This window comes from Tursiops truncatus, chromosome 11 (assembly GCF_011762595.2).
Source record: "Tursiops truncatus isolate mTurTru1 chromosome 11, mTurTru1.mat.Y, whole genome shotgun sequence".
Classification (NCBI taxonomy): domain Eukaryota; kingdom Metazoa; phylum Chordata; class Mammalia; order Artiodactyla; family Delphinidae; genus Tursiops; species Tursiops truncatus.
The window spans coordinates 94,909,503-94,930,495 of record NC_047044.1 but is presented as its reverse complement, the minus strand read 5'-3'; the positions used below and the strand labels follow the sequence as shown (position 1 = coordinate 94,930,495).

The window sequence follows — 20,993 nt, the reverse complement described above, 5'->3', positions numbered from 1 at the left end:
TTCTAATGGGGGCTGAAATGGCCATGTACCCTCCAGGTACGAAATCCCATAGGCTATTGGAAAGATGAGTGCATACCCTCTGGCATCTGGATTCCTTCTCCTTGGGATATGTTTAAACACTTCTTTAAATACTTCACAGTGATAATTCTCCCATAGAAACATGAATAATGTTCCTTGACCTGAATGTCATATAATCTAAAAATTGTCTATAGATAGAACTTTTTCACTGGTGCCAGGAAGTCAGCTTAGGCTCACTATATCCATTCTAAGCTTACGAAAGAGAGCTTTAAACTTCTTTGGCATGCCAAAAATCTAGGTTTGAATTAAATGACTAATGCTTTACCTAGTTTTTACCATGACTTCTCTCTGCCAGAATCTTTTCAATTCATCCTCAGCCAAAGCTGTCATCCATCCTGGCAACGTACCTTTTCACCTCCCCACACCTCATGTCTTTGCTTTTCCAGTCCTTTGGCTGCCCTCCTGTTTCTTCCTTCACATACCTGTCTGACTGGTTCCTAGAAGCTTGGCTGAGATTTTTCTCTGCCATAAATCTGGCTACCACAAATTAAGGGCCCGGTGCCCAAACACACCTCTCTCAATGAAAATCTAAATAGATCTAATATATAAACAAAGAGAATACTTCTATTTTCTTTCTAAAAATAGATCATGCCTTGGCTTTTAAAGGAGAGAATGAAGAGCAGGTTGACAGAGAAAATAACTGGTTAGAACAGAAGTTAGGAAAAGACTTGAGGTAAGAATAGTTACTCAACCACGATAATATCAGAAAAAGCAACAACCTTATTTATCCACAAGGCAGTCCCTCGCCCCATCCGTAAAGGCTAATGAGGGCAGTTATCTTTTTTCTGTGCACTGATGTAATCTAAGCCTTCAGAACCGAGGCTGCACATAGTAGGTGCTCTAGAAATATTTGCCGAATGTTCAAAGACTAAGTGAATTAAAAACTGATAAAAAATGACAAAGGCCACAGCTTCACCAAATGTTTAGCCTTCCCAAACACAGCCCCATTGTTCTATTCTCTTTATACCCCTAGCCTTCTCACTTGTTTCTGTCGTTCTCTTTTACATACATATTTAAATCTAAGAACACACACACACACACACACACACCCAAATCCCTGAAATAACAGACTGAAATGTGTTATTCAAAGCAAGTTATATTGGGCTGTTGCTTTTAAAGGAATGTCAACTCCTAACGGGTTTACTGTTTCTGTACAGCTTTCCCGCCTTCTCCGAGTGGAGGTGAGGGATGAGGAATGAAACAATCAACATTCTCTCTCCTTTTCCTCAATCTTTTTCTGTCCTTTTCTCTCCTTTCCTCGGCTTTATTTCCTTTTCCCGTCTGCCGTTTCTCTAGGGTTGTTGCTTGGTTTTCTCCCGCTCAGCCTGTTGGTCTCTTTGATCCTTTCTTTCTATCCCTTATTCCCAGAAGCTCCAGAAAAATACCTTCTTTTTTCCCCTTTTCCACGTCACTTCCCTCCCTTCTCCCATCTCCCTCTCCCTCTCTGTGAGAGGTGAGTTCCCCGCTAGAGGCCAGCACTTTCTCCGTTTCGTCCCTCCCACCGGCGAGCAGAACTCGGAGAGAAAGAAGGGGAAAAAAGAGGAGAAAGAGCGAGAGAGGGGAAAAAACACACAAAAAACCCCGGGGCCTAAGCGCGGAGGCCTGGCAGCAGCGTCGTCATGGCAACGGGCGCCGGCAGGAAACGAGGGACTCGCGGGAGGGAGGGGGGAGGGCGCCGAGGGGAGGGGGAGGGACGGGGGAGGGGTCCGGCTGCCCCGGAAGCACCTCCCCGCCAGCCCCCTCCTCCAGCCCGGCCCGCAGCCCCCGGCCTGCAGCCCCCACCCTCTCGGCCCGGCAGGAAGTGACAGGCCCCGAGCGAGCCCCGAAGGCCTGGCGGAGCCGCGGCCGGCCCGCACCCGGAGCGGCGGGAGGGGCGGGGAGCCGCGGCCGCGCCGGGCGCCTCCCACCCCGCTCTCGGCGCCCCCGCCCCTCCAGGAAGGGGAGGAGGCGAGGGGAGCCCGCCGCGGAGGCCGAGCGAGCCCCCCGCCCAGCCCGGCGCCGGGGGACCCCGGCACGTGAGGTGGACGCCCCCCCGAGAGCGCTCGGGTGCAGAGCCAGGCGCGGAGGTAAGCGGGCGGCCGCGGGCCGGGCAGGGGCAGGACCTCCGGGGGCTTGGCTGCGCGGGGATGTTTCTTCCGCCACCTCGGGCTGTGGAACGCCCCAGGTACCTCCCCCGGCGTCTTTCCCTGCCTACCTCTGGCGCTCGCTCTGCGGTCCTTCCCTCTGCCTGTCCAGCCTCCCGCTCTTCTGTTCATTTCGCTGTGCTCACTGCTGTCCGTCCGTCACCCTAGTTGCTTCTGACCGCTCATTCTCTCATTCATTTTCCCGTCTCTGACTTTGGCTTTCCCATCCAAGCATGCTGTCTAGTTATCTCCCTGCTTTTTCTGGTCCGCTGGGTTCCTCAGCTTCCAGTTCCTCGACTTCTGTCTGTCTCCCCGCTCTCAGTAAGCACATTTCTCCGCTCACTTGGGTCGGTTCACTGCTGGCACCGCTCAGTCGACCCCCGTCCCGCGGTGTGATTGATCCCTCTTGCGAACGTCGTTCTCATCCAGGTTCTAGGTACAACAAGGACCCCTGGGGCGTCTCCTCTCCCTCTTCTTCACATGGCTTCCATTTCTTTGGCACAGCCTTCCCCGAACCACCCCCCTCCTCCCGCCCCCCTTGCTATGCCCCATCCTTCCTACGAGACAGTTTCGTGCTTGGGGAAATTGATTTCCTCCAACTCTTGGCTCGGTAGGCCGAGTACCAGGTCCACTTCAATATCCTCTTCCAGCTCCTTGCCAAAGGTCTGCTCCAACCCAACCACACACGCCCAAATGCTGCCTTTCAGGATGACCGTGGTTTAGTTACTTTGGGGACCTCTATGGGTCAGCTTCTCTTCCAGTTAAATTCTGAAAATTTAAATTCACTGTGCTTCCCAAACTTTTTGTTATCTTCACTTTCTGTATTTAATTTTACAGTCCCAACACTGATCATTAATGAATAGATTTATGTGCCTGGGATCCAGGAATCCTGGTTTTGATGACAGTTTCTCCTGATTTTATTAAAAACTTTAAGCTGGTCCCTTTCCACCTCTTTTCTGTTTCTCACTCTGAAAAATTAATAAGACTTCCATTTTGGGGGGAGATGAGGGATCGTACGTTTTATTAGCATTTTCACCCATGAAGGGAATTAATGTCCCCTCCAGGGTCTCCTCCTGTCTCTGAGTCCAGTGAACTAAGTCCGGTGATCTATACAGCTGTGCCGTGCTGCCTCTAACCCTTACCCACTTTTTTTCTTCACATGCTGATAATGAGGATTCATGGGTCTGTATCTGTTTAGTGCTTTAATATTTTGGCAAAAGATGTGGGGAGAAGATAGGCTAGACTTGAAGCCAGTATGATTTCTTCTGTGTACTTCTTGGGTTATATCCGTGTTTGCAGTAACATTTGCTATTCCTGTGCAACTGAATTCTTGGGGAATAACGATGCAATCAGATGATACTGGGAATGGAATCATAAAAAATCTCCCCAACTTTATTTCCAAGCCCAAGCGTTTTGATTTTGTTTATTTTGTTTGTTTTGAATGCAGTCATTAAAATAGATCCACCCTAATAAAACTGTCGACACCCCTTAGCAGAAATTCTGGTTTGATGTTTACATTCCAAAACCAAATTGTGCTGTGCTGATCCGATATTTATAGCGGCTCCACGCCTCAAAAGTAGACAATATAGTATTTAGGTTTAACAGAAAAGGGGGAAAAAAAGAATGAACAAAAAAACCTTATTGTCATTTAGTGCTGCTTCAAAGGCATGTTTCTTCCTACTTCTCATCTGTCTCTTTGCTTGGTTCTTAGCAATGTTTTCATGTCTTTTTGCAAATTTTAGTGTAGACCCCAGAGGGTAAATTCTGACTACTTTAGTGGACTCAAAAGTTGAATCTTATTTTCTTGAAGATTTTCATTGTTGTCTTTACTGTGTTTAATACCTGTAAGTCATTTGTTAAAATGATGTATTATACTTATTTGTGAAGCCTTCCTTGCAAACAGGGAAACTGAGGTTATAAGAAGGGAAAGTGACATGTCCAAGGTGTTACAAGTAGCCTGAGTGGGAACCAGGCAGCTCTTCGAGGATATGGGCTGTAGGCTAGTTCTTCTGTCTCCTAGTTTTATGCCTTTCTATGATGCATTCAATGTATTGGTATCTGTATCTTAAGCCCCTCCTCCATAAAATGATGACAGTGAGTACTCAAAGTGAGTGACACTGCCTTAATCATAGATTGTTTTTGGTTTGAAGAAGCATGTCCTAGTGTAAAGATTTGATACTTAACTAGGACAACTTTAACTTCAGAAAACCTCATTTCCACAATTGTAAAGTGGGGATAATTATATTTACTGTAAAGCACTGAGAGATAATGGAGCTGAAGAGCCTAGCCCAGTGAGAGGAGGCACCTAGTGGCTTCTCAGTAAATGGTGACCATTGTTAATAAGATAATGCTGATAATGGTGTTGCACATGCGGAGAGAGATGAGATAACAGTAAATTTTAAATGGGACGATTTTAAACTATTTAAAAGTGTTATGGGGATATAAGGTGGCCTTACTATTAGGAGGAACCGCCTTACATTCTGGCCATTTTATATTTAAGGGCATGAGGGAATAGGTAAAAGTTGTTTATTTTGAGACACTGCTTAGCTTTAAAAGGTGGTGTGGGGAAGTTATGGTTATAAGAGTATATTGAAGATCTGGTAGTTATTAAACTGGAGAAATCATGGTTTATGGAAGAAGAGGAAGGTTCTTAGATAACTTGAATAATGACATGAAATAGTAGTTTGAGATCGGGTGTAAATTTGGATCCTTTGCTGCTTCCATCTAGGTCTCGAGTCGGAGCGCCAGCCTCGGGCTCCCTGGACCTCCATCATGGAGACTGAGAGTGAGCAGAGCTCCAACTCCACCAATGGGAGCTCCGGCTCTGGGGGCAGCTCTCGGCCCCAGATAGCTCAGATGTCACTGTACGAACGGCAAGCAGTGCAGGTGAGGCTTAGCTCTGAGGGGCTGTGATCTGTGAGCATTGGCTTGGGGTGGGCAAGGATGCAGGAAGATAATTGCCCTTGGTTCCTTTCCAGCAAACGCGGGGAGTTGGATTAGGTGACAACTAAGGTCCCTTCCAGTTCTGAGAATCTTAGGAGTTCACAACAGTTTGAGCAAGGAGGCAGAATGAGATTCAGTCTTTAAGGTTTTTATGCCATTCAGTTCATGTTGCTAGATTCTAACTAACCATTTCTCTTTATGGATTGTCAGGTTTTTAATTTTTGGTCTTTCTTGAAAATCATCCTGAGTAATGGAAGTTAAGAACTTTTACTTAAAATATTTTAGCTACTAGAATAACTATGCATATCCTAAGACTGGTCCTAATTATTAAAAAGAATACAGTAGTATCCTGAAGTTAATGTTAAAACTGAATTACCAGTATCATCTTGATAAACACCCATTAGTATTATGCTGTAGGTGTTTGAAAATGCCAGTTACTTGAAAATTTTACCTGATACAGTCTTTCATAAGTGACCGTTTACTCTATTTTTCATTGTATCCAACCCCTTAGGATTCTGTCACCTTTATTGTATCCCTAGAATATGGTCTTTTATTTTCTTCTTCTCTTTACATTAATCAACATCCCATTTATTTTCAAACCAGTTTAGTCCTAATTCTTTGTTATATCGTATATTAACAGATTCCTTTTGGGAAATAAGAGTTCATGTGAGTTACACTGCTTTACTTTTCAAGAATAGAGCACAGCAGAATTAACTGCTTGTCTACTTTTTAAGGACTTACTGGTTCTGATATAAAAATGGACAAATCAGATGTTGACAGTTTAACCAGATACCCATCTTCCTTTGTTTCCCTCCTTCCCACATGTCCCTTTCAGAGGATCACAGTGATTTCCATAGAATAGGAGTTAGGAGTGATTCTTCTTTTTTTCCTGGCCACGCCATGCGGCTTGCGGGATGTTAGTTCCCCGACGAGGGATCGAACCCGTGCCCCTGCATTGGGAGCAAGGAATCTTAACCACTGGACCGCCAGGCAAGTCCCAGGAGTGATTCATTCTAAGTGGATTGATCCCCGCTCTTTCTTCCTAGGCTCTGCAGGCACTGCAGCGTCAGCCCAACGCGGCTCAGTATTTCCACCAGTTCATGCTCCAGCAGCAGCTCAGCAATGCCCAGCTGCACAGCCTGGCTGCCGTCCAGCAGGTGAGAGGTCAGCAGCTAGCTGGCCCAGGAGGGAGGGAACAGGCACTACAGGTGGGTCGGGGCACGCTACCTTCTCCGCTGAGCCAGGCTGGAAACAGTCTCCTCTGCCTCCTGTCCTCCTGCAGGAGGCTGAAGGGACCTTAGTGTCTGGGCTGTCAGTAAGAACTGTGGGGAAACTACCTTTTAGAGGTAGCATGGCTTTGTGCTAGACCTGTACCGTCCAGTATGGTAGCCGTTAGCCACAGGTAGCTATTGAGCACTTAAAATACAGCTAGTGCAAACGGAGGTGTGCGAAAAGATTTTGGATTTCAGAGACTTAGTGTGAAAAAAAAATTTCAGTAGTTTGTTTATGTTGGTTACATGTTGAAATGAGATAGATCAGCTTGAATAAAGTAAATTATTAAAGTTTACTTCTCCTGTTTCTCTTCACTTTTCGAGAAATGTTCATACTAGATTATATATGTGGCTCGTATTATATTTGTATTGATTGGGCAGCACTGGGTTGGACTTAGCAGTGACTCATGACGTCACCTGACCAAAGTTTCTTGCAGCTAAAAGAAAGTGGGAGGAAGAGAGTGGGTTGCCTGCCTGCCCCGGCTGGGTATGTGGGAGTTATTGGGTTAGCATATGTGACAACATGAGGGTAATTGGGATTGTGAAGACACTGGTCCTTGCTCCATAGTAGAGGCTCTCAGTTCTTACCTGAGATCTCTATTATATTTTGTGCCTGTGATCTATTACTGGCAGATTCAGAGCCTTTTCCTTCATTGTCTCTGCTCTTTCTTGTCTTCTTTCCCCTCTAACAGGCCACGATTGCTGCCAGTCGGCAGGCCAGCTCCCCAAACACCAGCCCTGCCCAGCAGCAGACCACCACCACCCAGGCCTCCGTGAGTACTGCCCCTCCCCTCCGAGGGGCTTTCCTCTCTGGGTCTTTGTCTCTGGGTTAAACTACTTTGTGCTGCTGGTCTGAGAGTGTTTATTGAGCCGTCAATGGTATTTACTGCCCTTACGTAGAGAATATTAGTAAAATGGAAAGTAACCAGCTTGGATCTGTATAGGAGTCTTAACGAGGAGATCTAAGAAAGGAGGAGGAAAATCCTGCGTAGGCGGTAGCAAAGCCTTGAATGAGAAGTAAGGTCGGTTCCGTTTCGTTCCTTTGCCTTCTCAACTGTTACGCTGGTGGTTAGGGACTGGTTTGGTGATACCCTCCAGTAGCCAGATGACAGTAATGGATAGCAAGGTATTATTCATTTCCTCCTGACTCTGTGAAAGTGAGATACTCTGTTCTTGACCGCATCAGTCTGAATTTGTCAGTCGTGTATATTTCCTTTTACCTCTCCCCAATCCTGAGTCCTGGTTCCTTTCTGTACCACACAGATCAATCTGGCCACCACGTCGGCCGCCCAGCTCATCAGCCGATCCCAGAGTGTGAGCTCTCCCAGTGCTACCACTTTGACCCAATCTGTGCTACTGGGGAACACCACCTCCCCACCCCTCAACCAGTCCCAGGCCCAGATGTATCTACGGGTAAGCCAAAGCCACAGTCGCTGTTGCCCCAGGGGCATAAATGTCCTGTGTCTTATTGAGTGAAAGCTATTTTTTATTTTTTTGGCCATACCACGCAGCTTATGGGATGTTAGCTCCTCGACTAGGGATTGAACCCGGGCCCACAGTAGTAAAAGCGCCGGGTCCTAACCACTGACCACCAGGGAATGCCCAGAGTGAAAGCTGTTTTATTTAATCATGGTTACCCAGATGTTTTAAGACAAGCTGATCTGCTTCTTCTGCCTTACTTAACCTCTAGAAGTGATGCTTAGTGTTTACAGGTAGCCTGCAGATTATTGAGATCCTAAGTTAGAAGATGTTCACCGTAGTATTTGAGAAATTTGCGTCAGATAATAGTTTAATCTTTAAACCTATGACTCAAGTACACGAATCCTAAGTGTTATGTCTTGGCCTGTCTGCTTACTATATATAGACACTTGCTCCACAATCCTCATTGTCTCAACTTCTTTGACGTTTGATTCTTTGTTATCAGTGTATAGTTTTATACACGTTCTAGGTTTTCTTCGGATGCTTCATCGCACGTGGAAAATAAGGGTCTCCTGGGTTGGTGTGGAAAGGGGCAGGGCTTAGCTGTTTCGTATCTTCTGTTTATTTTGTCTTGTGGTCCCTCCCTTCCGTCTCTTCTGTCTCTCTTCTTTTCCTCTTGCTCTCTTCCCTCTGCTCGTCCTCTTCCTCCTCCTTGCCAGCCACAGCTGGGAAACCTGTTGCAGGTAAACCGGACCCTGGGCCGGAATGTGCCTCTAGCCTCCCAGCTCATCCTGATGCCCAACGGGGCGGTGGCCGCGGTCCAGCAGGAGGCGCCATCTGCTCAGCCTCCGGGAGTTCACGCAGATGCCGATCAGGTCAGTGGCGACCACTTGACCTGTGGACTGACGCTGGGGAGGGTGAAGGGAATGGCCTCGGACCAGGGCCCACCCTTCCACCCCATTACCACTTTTCAGAATCCTTTTTAAAAAAAATTTCTGTAGAACTTGAATACCTTACACCTTTTTAGTTCTTTGAGTTAGGAAGGGAAGTAGACTTGACTGAAAACAGCCCTGTGGATGTGGGAAGCCTTATTCTTAATACAGCACATATGTCCTTACCCTTCTTTTAGCCCTCCATGGCTCAGTTTCATTCAGGAAGTCTTAGTTCTCTCTTCTTGCAGTACTGTCTCTGTAAGATAAGGGATGGTTGAGGGAATTCTAGTTAGACACACGTGAAGCTGACCTGGCTGAGTTACTGGCAAAACACTTGATTCCTTGTCTTTATGAGTCACTGTAGCTCTCAACCTTCAGCAGTCTGTTTCCGCTCACTGTGTTCGCAGTAAAGTCTTCCTCACCACTGCTTCCCATGCCTTATCTCCAGTGTGTGTGTGTGTGTGTGTGTGTGTGTGTGTGTGTGTGTGTGTGTGTGTGTGTGTGTGTGTGTGTGTGTGTGTGTGTGTGTACATATATAGAGAGCCTGAATGTTTTAGCTTCTTACGGGTGGGATACAAACTGGGATCTCATAGTACTCGTTTCATTCTTTTAGTTTATCAGTCAGCAAGTAAATATTGCGCTCTCTCTTTTGATGTGCTCAGGTATATACTAGAAACTGGGGGATTGAAAAATGAGTCAAGTCTTCAAAGAGCTTAGAGAAGAAAGAAGTGCAAAAGTAAACAGTACCAACTTTGAGTGATGCAGCAGTTTAGGGAAGAGTTGCCTGCATTTCTTTTCAGTGACTTTTAGGAACATGAACAGATTCTTAAAGGACGGGTAGGATTTGATTTGGGGTAAGAAGAACACTGGAGAGAGAACAGTATGTGTAAAGGCCTATCTCACGTACGTGAAGATGATTTGGGGATGAGTGAATAAAGTGGAGACAGCAGGCCTGTGGCTGGAAAGGTCGTTGTTAGGGAGAAGTCTGAAAGCCAGGTAACTTCACAGGTAGCAGTGGCACTGCTGGCTTGAAAGGCAGATTGATAGGGTCAGGAAACTCCTTGAGAAAGAATCATTTAGGAACACGTGCCTGGAGAAGAAAGAGAAGTGAGGGGACCTGCTAAGAAACTGCTGAGGTCATTTAGTTACAAGGTAAGGCCTTTGGTTTAGACTACAGTGATAACTGTGGAATCAGAGGATGAGGTGGAGCCTGCTTCCATAGCAATTCTTCCATTTATCCATCTATTTATTCATCAGATATTTGTGTGTCACAGTGTGTGGACGGACAGAGCAGTGGTTGAAAGTGGGAATCTGATGTTTGGGTCAGATTCCAACTCCATGACTTAGTGTGACCCCTGCAAATGGCCTAACATTTTTAGCCACAATTTCTTCATCTATTAAATAGCTGTTATAAAATACTTACCTCAGAGTGTGTTGTGAGGCCCAAGGGAGTTGATGTGTGTAAGCGTTTGAAGAGTGCCTGGACACAGCATAGTGAGTGTTTTTAAGAGTTTAGCCCTCATTACGATCAGATATCAGACGTTCCTTGGCCTTGAATGTCCAAGGTCATGATCACTGGACTGATGGAGATGACACATCATCAAAGCACATTGAACAGATAATCACCTGAATAGTTTAGTGATTGCTTCATTAGAAAGTACAGTGTGCTGGGACTTCCCTGGTGGTGCAGTGGTTAAGAATCCGCCTGCCAATGCAGGGGACACAGGTTCGAGCCCTGGTCCAGGAAGATCCCACATGCCGCGGAGCAGCTAAGCCCGTGCGCCACAACTACTGAGCCTGCTCTCTAGAGCCCACGAGCCACGACTACTGAGCCCATGTGCTGCAACTACTGAAGCCCGCCTGCCTAGAGCCCGTGCTCCACAGCAAGAGAAGCCACCGCAACGAGAAGCCCTCGTACCGCAACGAAGAGTAGCCCCCTGTCACCGCAGCTAGAGAAAGCCTGCACGCAGCAACGAAGACCCAATGCAGCCAAAAATAAATAAATAAATTTATATTAAAAAAAAAAGTACAGAGTGCTCTGAAAACATAGAAAGGGACTTAATTTAGCCTTGGGATGGGGGTAGAAGTCAAGAAGGCGTTCCCGAGGAGATGGCAGTTAAATGGGGGCCTGTAGAAGTTAGTCAGGGGAAGACATGGAATGAGAGTGAAGGCAGGGCCCCCCCCATGTCCAGAGACCTGAGGAGGGAAGGGACTTTGTATATTTGAGTCACTAAAAGAAGACCCGTGTTCCTGGAGCCTGGCGCTGGGGGATGGAGATGGCACTGGGGAGGTGGGGGAAACTAATCTTGCAGGGCCTTGGGGACTGTGTGTAGGATTGGGGGCTCTGTGTGAAGGCCAGTGGGAAATGGCAGTGACTTGGAGACTTGAGGGTTTAAAAAATTTTTTTTTTAGTTTAAGGACTATGTTGGCTCCTCTGGAGGATAAATGGAAATGGTGTGAGTGTGAATATAGGGAGGAAAACAGTGTTGTAAGAGTTTAGGGGGAAGACGTTTGGATTAGGTGGTAGCAATGTAGATGGACAGAAATGAGTAGATTGGAGAAAAACTTCGAAGATCATTGGAAAGGGAGGCCTGACCCAGTGGATGGGGGAGTGGGGGGAGGTGCCAGAGCTGGGATCTGACATGGCCTGAGGGGCCAGGAGCGCTGTGAATGCGATGAAGAATGCCGGGAAGTGGACGCAGGGTGAAGTTCACTTGAGGATGTGCCGACCTAGCAGTGCTTGTGAGCCGCCCACGAGGAGGTCTCGGGTCAGCAGTCTGATGTACACAGTGCTCAGCTCGGAGAAGTCTGACTGAGTTGGAGATGAACAGACAGGAGTAGTGTGCGTGGAGATAATAAGAGAAGTCAAGCACCGGAAACCGCTTGGGGAGCTGGTACGGATCGAGAAGAGAAAATCCTTCAAGCTGGAGCCCCGAGGTTTAGAATGAGCCCTTAGAAAATAGAGCAGCTCCAGGTGGAGTAGAGGGTGGTGGGCTGGCAGAGGGGAGGAGGCAAGAGTGACAGACAAGATCTGGATTGTGCAGGGTCACGAAGACAAGGGAGCCGAATGTTATGAAAGTGGAGGGGGTCCTCTGTCCAGTTCAGTGGAGAGGGCGGGAGAGCTGGACTTAGGTCTGTGGGTGGAGAGCCCTTCCAGGGGAGTCGGGGGCTGAAGCCAGAGGAGTGGTGTGACTTGAGGAATGACTGGGTGGTGGGAGTCGGTGTGGTGGTTGTAAACAATTATTAAGAGATTAGCAAGAACAGGAGAGGAGGGTGAAGCTGGGCTTGGGAATGGGGTTCCGCTTGGTGATGGCAGGGAGCCAGTAGAGGAGAGGTTGAAGCAGGAGGAGGGGATGGGACCCTCAGCCTGGAGAAGGACGGCCCTTGGCGAGGAGGAAGGAGAGGGAGAGGGGGTGGTAAGTGACGGGGGCAGGTGCAGGGGCAGGTTTGGTGGAACTGCTGAAGCATCGCGCACATCTAGTGGTTTTATTGTCTCTGCTGGAGTGAACAGTGACAGGGGAAAGAGGAAGTGGTTCTGAGGTACAAGGAGAGGAGGAAAGTTTTAAATAGCCATTATGGAAAGGAAGCCGGTTAGAAAAGGTAAGAAGTATATAAGTGCCCCAGCACCCAATCCTGATGATTCTTGTAAATCTCTCTCAGAAGCTATTGCCTCTTCTTCTTCATTACTGTTGTCTGAATTCGGGTTCTTTTTGTTTTTCGCCTGAATTACTGTACTAGTTTCCTAATTGGTCTCTTGACTTCAGCCATATCTACTTCTAATCCTCTCCCACATTACTAACAGAATAAGTTTTTTAATAAGGAGATATATGTTGTTAGTAACATTATTTTTAATTGTACCTCTGGTGTACAGAATTTGATAAATCATAATCCTTGGCTCATGGCCTCCTCTCATCAATGGTCTACTTTTTAAAAATATTTACTCAGTAAGTTTTAATCATGTAATAAGCCATCCCCAGTTCCATCCACTGCCTCCCCTTACCCATGATTCCTAGGTTCATCCTTCCCTGTGTCCCTTTTTATATAGTTTTATTGCCTTTACGTATATTTCTAAAATGTACTTTTATTATGGAACATTTCAGACATAAACAAAAATATAAAGAAATATGAATCTCCATGTACTTAACCATCCAGCGTCAGCATTTATAAACATGTGGCCAATCTCTCCAGACCCCCTTCCCTTCACCTGTGGATTATTCAGAAGCAAATTCCAGATACCATATCATTCATATATATATATATATATATATATATATACACACACACACACATACGTCTAATTTATATTTAAATTTATAAGGTACTTGTGTGTAGTCTTTTTGGGAATGATTTCTTAATAGCTTATTGTCAAAATCCGTCTGTATTGTTGTATGTCATTGTACTTTATTCATTTTGATTTCTATGTAATATTCCATCGTGTAAATATACTACACATCTTAATTCATCTTCTCTTCTGATTATGGCCATTCAGTTGGTTTCCAGGCTTTTATTATCATGACTAGTGCTGCTGTGACCATTCTTAACACAAGCCACCCATTGTATACGGCGAGCATTTCTCTTATGGGATTCCTGGGTTATTAGAGTGTGTGTGAATAGTCACCTTTAGGATATGATGCCAAACTGTTTTCCAAAGTGGTTGTACTGATTTATACTTTCATCAGCAGTGTTTAAAAGAATAGTTTCGACTATAGATTTGATCACGATGATTCTGATGCATATTCTTCAGTGGCTTCCTGTAATCCATTAAGTGCTCATCATTCCTTCTCTCTGTTCATACCTTGGAGCACTTACTATCTGTCAGGCACTGTGCTAGGTGCTGGGAATATAACAACAAAGAAGATGGAGAAACTTTGTTTCCAAAGTAAAGTTCAGGCTCTCTTTATTTTAACACACCAGGCCCTTCGAGATCTGTCTCTTTCTAGCCTCAACCTACCTTCCTAGCTTCATTTCTTGCCATTTCCTCTAGTTCACCCCAAACATAATGAAGTATTTATAATTTCCAAAAATGCTGTGCTCTTTCTTGGCTCAGTGGTCTTGCAGTGTTGTCACCTATGTCTTCAAACCCCTGCCTTCACTATTACCTGTTGGTTCTCAGCTCAGACATCACCTGTTTTAGGACGTCTTCGCTAATCTCCCTAGTCTGAGTTAATCTCCTCTCTGTGCTCGTGTAGCACTGTGTGCCTATCTGTGCATAGTGTAATTTGGTTTTCTTGTCTTTTTTAGTAGAAAGTACTCATTAAAAGCAGGGGCTCGTGTCTTTCATCTCTGCATTCCCAGTATCCAGTGTGGTACCTGAAGCATAGTAGATGTTTTGTAGATGTTGAATGAATGAATGGAGAGGAAAGGGAAAATCGGAGACATTTTGAAGGAATAAAATAACCAAACTAGATGATGGATTTGATAGTGAGTGAAGGAGCCTGAAAAATCAAATATGACTTGAGTCCCTCCCTGGGAAGGCCTTCACTGTGTACGTTTGTATAGGACGGGGTACGAGTTGAGGGGGGCTGTGGAATATCTGTAGCTGTCGTCACTGCTTCGGAATCAGTCACAGAAATCTTTACCCTGAGTGCCCCCTGTTCCCCTTTTCTCAGTCTGTCTTTTGCTTCTTATCTTTCAGGTGCAGAACTTGGCAGTCAGGAACCAACAGGCCTCAGCCCAAGGACCCCAAATGCAAGGCTCTGCTCAGAAGGCCATTCCTCCTGGAGCCTCCCCTGTCTCCAGCCTCTCCCAGGCCTCTAGCCAGGCCCTCGCTGTGGCTCAGGCTTCCTCTGGGGCCTCAGGCCAGTCCCTCAACCTTAGTCAAGCTGGTGGAGGCAGTGGGAATAGCATCCCAGGGTCCATGGGTCCAGGTGGCCAGACACCTGGGGGCTTGGGTCAGTTGCCTTCCTCAGGAATGGGTGGTGGTGGGAGCTGTCCCAGGAAGGGCACAGGAGTGGTGCAGCCCTTGCCTGCAGCCCAGGCAGTGACTGTGAGTCAGGGCAGCCAGACAGAAGCAGAAAGTGCAGCGGCCAAGAAGGCAGAAGCAGATGGGACTGGTCAGCAGAGCGTGGGCATGAACCTGACACGGACAGCCACACCTGCTCCCAGCCAGACCCTTATTAGCTCAGGTAAGCTGTCACCTCTCATAATGTCATTGTTCTCTCGGGACTTGTTTGAAATCGTCAGAGTACATATCTTTGCCATTTTTCCTGCTTGTCTTGGTCCCGGACTAGTGGAAGGAAAGAGAATCTCATCAACCTTGATCATATTAGTCCAGGGAGACAGGACGACAGGTAACAGAGATGGATCTTGTCTGTTTCCACCAGGCAGCAGTCAGTTTACAAGTTGCCTTGTCCTCTCTTTCTTAGGTCCTGAGTTATTCAGTTTACTCACTCGAACCCTTCATTCACTTGGTTCTTTTTGAATTGCCTACTATGTTCTAGGAGGTGCTGGGACACACCTTTGAAAAACAGACTCCTCTGCTCACGGAGCTTACAGTTTAGCATAAGGGATGTGTTTAATGTTGGTTAGTTGGCCCAGTGTAGAGCAGAGGCTGTATAGGTGCCTTAGAGCACTTAGGATGAGCAAATAGAGCCATGGTTTAATACAGTCAACTTGTGATCATCTGTATCAATGATAAGGATAAAAAAGAATAAGTAATAACGCCAAATAGTTCTTGATTTCAGACTGTGTATAGAGTTAGATGTGTGCACCTTACTTGGCAATGTTTATTTTTGCCTTCCTTGTTTCTAGTTCTTTAGTTGTTGCTATATTTGAATAATGTATTCACAAAATGTAACAGTTAATTATCAGTTTAATACCTAGTATTTACACACTGTAGCACTTCTGTTACCGAAGTGCTTTCATTTCACATATATCCTCTGGACGCTCTGGTAGAGTATGGAGCGGGGAGATCCCAACTCTAGTTTACAGTGGAGGAAACTGGGTAAAGTCCGAGCTCGCAGCTGCTGACTCGTAAGACATCTTCTCATAGGCGGTGACCCAAACTGATAAATGTTGGAGACCGAGGCATTCACGGGAAGATGTTGGTATCTTTACCTCTGTGGACGTTTATTATTTCAGTGACTGCTAAGTGTTTCTCATGTGTCAGGCCCTGGGCTGGGTTCTAGGGATGTAAAAATGAATGAAACATGGCCTCAGTGCTTGAGGAGCTGAGTCTAATCGTGGAGAGGATGGGCCCGCCGTTGTCCTTGCTGAGTGCAAAGTAACAGAATTTAAGTAGAGCAAAAAAGTAAAAGTCAGATAAATGCAAGAAGTTACCGAGGACTGTTAACTGCTCGAGCAAGAGTGGTCTCTCCTGGAAACCTTTAAGACTGGGGTAGTTGGTAACGTCAGACTAGGAAGGAGTGTGAGCCAAGCAGCCGCCCGGGCCCCTCCAGGCTCGCCTTCCATTCGCCATCTGGGTCCGCCTCGGAAGGGTGCTCTGGCTTCCCATTCCTGGGGCTACTGCTGATTTTCTGCCCCCCTCCCTCTTTGTCGCTTCGGGGCTGTCCCCGCAGCCACCTACACGCAGATCCAGCCCCACTCCCTGATCCAGCAGCAGCAGCAGATCCACCTGCAGCAGAAGCAGGTGGTGATCCAGCAGCAGATCGCCATCCACCACCAGCAGCAGTTCCCGCACCGCCAGGCGCAGCTGCTGCACACGGCCACCCACCTCCAGCTGGCCCAGCAGCAGCAGCAGCAGCAGCAGCAGCAGCAGCAGCAGCAGCAGCAGCAGGCCGCGCCCCTCCCTGCCCCCCCGCCCCCGCAGGGCCCCCCTGCCCAGCAGGCCCCGCCTTCGCAGTCCCAGCAGCCAGCCCAGACTCTGGTTGTCCAGCCCATGCTGCAGTCTTCGCCCTTGTCGCTCCCTCCTGACCCAGCCCCCAAGCCCCCCGTCCCCATCCAGTCCAAGCCACCTGTGGCCCCTGTCAAGCCTCCTCAGCTGGGGGCTGCCAAGATGTCAGCCACCCAGCAACCTCCGCCCCACATCCCCGTGCAAGTCGTAGGCACCCGGCAGCCAGGTACAGCCCAGGCCCAGGCTTTGGGGCTGGCCCAGCTGGCAGCCGCCGTGCCTGCTTCCCGGGGGATGACAGGCACAGTGCAGCCTGGCCAGGCCCACGTGGCCTCTTCGCCACCTTCATCCCAGGCCCCTGGTGCGCTGCAGGAGGGCCCGCCCGCGTTGGCTTCGGGGATGACCCTGGCTCCTGTGCAGGGGACGGCACATGTGGTGAAGGGGGCGGCTACCGCCTCCTCGCCTGTTGTGGCCCAGGTCCCTGCCGCCTTCTACATGCAGTCTGTGCACCTGCCGGTGAGTGACGCCTGATGGCTTTGAGGGCACTATCATCCTCGAGAGGACCTGAGTTTAATTTAGGAGGGAAATAAGGAGTTAGGAAGGTTAAGATACTGGTATTGATCACTGCTTCTTTTGTAAGAGAGAGACATGTTCATGGAAGGTTAAGATCCTGGCACGCACTTCTTCCTTTTGTAAGAGGGAGACATTAGTGTAGATAATACCTGAAGTTCATACTCCTAAATTTGCCACTGAAATTCTGTGTTTTTGGACCTGTACTAAGTTATATCAAGATATAGCCTTAACCACCAAAATTGATTTTTAGAAAAACAACAGTTAGTGGTTGGGCTGTTGATGAACCCAGGGTCTCCAGGTCTACGTGAGGACCTGGAGAAAATGTATTTTTTGTCTTGATGTAGAAGTTACACTTCTTGGGAATGACCAGAAATTTTACTGTACTGTGGGAAGTATACAAATTGGGGAATCTAGAACTAAGAAAATTTTCTCTGACAGTATGGGAATAATTGTGTTTTCTTGTTACCCTTCACTCATAAATCTTTTCTTTCCTGTTCTTCACTTTATAGGGCAAACCCCAGACATTGCCTGTCAAACGCAAGGCTGAGTCAGAGGAGGAGAGAGACGATATCTCCACGTTGAGTTCAATGCTTCCTGCGAAGGCGTCTCCGGTAGTAGAGAGCCCGAAGGCCATGGAGGAGAAGGGCGGTCTTGGAGGTGAGTAACTGGCTTCTGCAGTGCTGCTGGAGTACATAGAAATTAGAGGAAAGTTCTGAGTGAGCTGAAAGATCACTCTGCCTCAGTAGGCTTGGTGGAGTAGATCCAAACACGGGGAATCCAGGGTGAATGATCAAAAGGGAACATGTATTACTGTGGAAGATCAGGCTGACCTGGCTCATAGATGGATCAGCTAGGTCATCCCCTACCTGTCCCTGAATCTTGTGTTTATTTTCCAGACAAAGCTGAACCAGTGACCAGTGTGAATGCTGGTGCCCCGAGCAGTGATGTAGTAGCCTTGGCTCCTGCCCCGTCAGCACCGCCTCCCACGCTGGCCATGGTGTCCAGACAGATGGGTGACTCCAAGCCCCCACAGGCCATTGTGAAGCCCCAGATTCTCACCCACATCATCGAAGGCTTCGTTATCCAGGAAGGAGCAGAACCTTTTCCGGTGAGGGCAGGGCCAGAAGGTGGGGCTTGGTCTGATTGTTGTCTTTTCAAACTCCACGAAATCAAAAGGCTCAGAACTATTTAATTATTAGCGAATGGTTCAATTCTGTTGTTTGTATGGTTAGTTGTAAAGAAGGAAGTGAAGAGAAGAAAGAATATGTAGACTAGAAAGTGAAAATGTTGGGAAGAGGAGAAGAAAAGGAAGAAAGTGACCTCTAAAGCTGTCGTGTTTAGTTAGACAAATTAGGTTGTTTTATAGTGAAGAAAATTGTGGTAGAGAAGTTAAGAGAGTTTTCTGGATACCATGAGTTGCAGAACCAGGACTTAGAACACAGGTATCTTGACTCCTAGTATGTTCCCTACAATTTAGGAAGGAAAAGGACAAAATAGGGAGCCCAGGTAGGAACCTGTTCTCCAGTGGCTTATCTGAAAAAAGCCAGTTAGAGGCTTTTGATTGCTATATTGAAAATGGTTTTCTCTGCATCGGACTTGGTCATTAACTCAGAACTCTGGGCAGAGACATGGTGGTGAAAAATGGTGGGGAAAGCTATAGGGAAGCAGAAAGGAATTAGGCTAACTTAACTAACCTTTTTCTGGGACAGGTGGGTTGTTCTCAGTTACTGAAAGAGTCTGAGAAGCCACTGCAGACTGGCCTTGTGACAGGGCTGAATGAGAATCAGTCGGGTGGCCCCTTAGGTGGGGACAGCCCATCTGCTGGTAAGTATTTATTTAGAGACCCATCTGGGGAAGGAGGCTGATGGAGATGTGTTTGAGGACTTAGTGCAAAATAGGAATTATCTATTTAAAGTGGGAATTACGTGAAGTCCATCCACGCTGAGAAACCAGAAGCCACATCATATAACAGAATACGTAGACTCACACAAAAGTTGTTCCATAGGATAGAATTAAGGGGAATTTTATCAAGCTAGTAATCTGTTGAATTATTTACTATGAGGATATATTTTTCAAAAGACGATCTAAAATAGGCTGTTTCTGGGAATTCCCTGGCCGTTCAGTGGTTAGGATGCCACGCTTCCACTGCAGGGGGCACGGGTTTGATCCCTGGTTGGGGAACTAAGATCCTGCATGTTGCAGGGTGCGGCCAAAAAAAAAAAAAAAAAAAAAAAAAAAACAGGCTATATCTTAATTTCCAGTTCTCCTTATTCTAGATTCTGTACTACATGTTAAGGAGTCCTGTTCACATTTCCCCCCCTGCTTTTGGAAACTTCTGTGGGAGAGAGGTCTTATGTCTTTCCAGGCATTAAGTAATCCTTTCCTCTCTCCTGTTCAGAAATGCAGTCTTGTCTGAAATCTGAGATTATGAGTCAGGATAATATTAGTCATTTAAAGTGGAAATCGTCTGGCTTAAGGTTAGGAAGACTGTGATGTTCTTGAGGGACAGTTCTTTACGGTTCTGGATCTTGAACTTTGTTTTAGGGAGATTCTCAATTAGGTTGAGTAGGTCTTTGGGGGGAACCCTGAGAGTAATTAGAGTCCAGTGCTGGGCCTGATGGGGGCCTGAGTGGCAGCAGAAACCGATGCAGCCCTCCCGCGCTGCCTTGTTTTCAGAGCTCGATAAGAAGGCGAACCTCCTGAAGTGTGAGTACTGTGGGAAGTACGCCCCTGCAGAGCAGTTTCGCGGCTCCAAGAGATTCTGCTCCATGACTTGCGCAAAGAGGTACTGTAGGCACCCCGCCTCACCCCCCTCCATCTAACCTTACACCCCTTCCCTAGGATCTGCTCAAGGCTCATAGTTAATGTCTCCTCGGCTTTCATTCCCTTCCCCAAATCGGCCCTTAAAATCCCAGTTCACATTTAGTGCAGGGGAGCAAGGCGGTCCTCTCTGGTAGCACTCATGACCTCCTGTACGTGCCCCGACCTGTAGGTATAATGTGAGCTGTAGCCACCAATTCCGGCTGAAGAGGAAAAAAATGAAAGAGTTTCAAGAAGCCAACTATGCCCGCGTTCGTCGGCGCGGACCCCGCCGCAGCTCCTCCGACATCGCCCGTGCCAAGATCCAGGGCAAGCGTCACCGGGTGAGCTGCCGGTGCGGGGCGCACTACCTCAGAAATGGGCCTTTTTCCTTCCTCTTCCGCACGGGGCAGTTCCTTTGCCCAGCTAAAATGAGTATGAGACCAGAACTCCGGTTTTGCGTTGATTGCCTTACTCCAAATTCCAAGAGATCCTGACCTGTGTCTCTTCTCACCTTACTGGTTGCCTGTCTGTTAATCCTTATGCCGTGTTTGAGGAGGGAAAATCTAGGGCAGTCGTTGGTAGAAGGGGAGAGCCGAGAGAGGGATACAGTTCATACTTGAAAGGCACTCGAGAGCGGACTGGTGACTTCGGGCATTTGCACGTGAAGTACAGCTTATTTCACTTGTGCTAAGATTAGTTTTTCCTCTGTGCCCGATAGTAATCCAAACCCAGGGTGGCTGGGGAAAGGAGAGGGAAACCTCATGACACTGTTACTTGTGACCTGTTTTGCGTTTTTTTCTGTAGGGTCAAGAGGACTCTAGCCGGGGTTCAGATAATTCCAGTTACGATGAAGCACTCTCTCCAACATCTCCTGGGCCTTTATCCGTGCGAGCAGGGCATGGAGAACGTGACCTGGGGAACCCCAATACAGCTCCGCCTACACCAGAATTACATGGCATCAACCCTGTGTTCCTGTCCAGTAATCCTAGCCGTTGGAGCGTAGAGGAGGTGTATGAGTTTATTGCTTCTCTACAAGGTATTGCAGGCCTGTCCACCAGGACCC

General features: G+C 47.3%; 1 protein-coding gene across 4 annotated transcripts in view; it reads left to right on the top strand.

Annotated features, from left to right (window-relative positions):
- The window catches only part of PHC1 (polyhomeotic homolog 1), a 44,876-nt gene that overhangs the window by 20,820 nt on the left and 3,063 nt on the right, over positions 1–20,993 (top strand). Inside the window, exons 1-15 of one of the 4 annotated variants that reach the window (XM_073789055.1) lie at positions 1,877–2,144; positions 4,930–5,087; positions 6,191–6,301; positions 7,108–7,188; positions 7,679–7,828; positions 8,554–8,709; positions 14,402–14,657; positions 14,739–14,891; positions 16,284–17,071; positions 17,638–17,785; positions 18,025–18,236; positions 18,838–18,952; positions 19,805–19,913; positions 20,121–20,271; positions 20,735–20,966. In XM_073789055.1, the coding sequence (XP_073645156.1) occupies positions 4,974–5,087; positions 6,191–6,301; positions 7,108–7,188; positions 7,679–7,828; positions 8,554–8,709; positions 14,402–14,657; positions 14,739–14,891; positions 16,284–17,071; positions 17,638–17,785; positions 18,025–18,236; positions 18,838–18,952; positions 19,805–19,913; positions 20,121–20,271; positions 20,735–20,966 (2,776 nt within the window). In that variant the 5' untranslated portion in view covers positions 1,877–2,144; positions 4,930–4,973. Of the gene's footprint in view, positions 1–1,798; positions 2,145–4,929; positions 5,088–6,190; positions 6,302–7,107; positions 7,189–7,678; positions 7,829–8,553; positions 8,710–14,401; positions 14,892–16,283; positions 17,072–17,637; positions 17,786–18,024; positions 18,237–18,837; positions 18,953–19,804; positions 19,914–20,120; positions 20,272–20,734; positions 20,967–20,993 lie in introns of those variants that run through there. The other 3 variants (XM_073789056.1, XM_019926044.3, XM_019926045.3) reach the window with 3 other exon arrangements.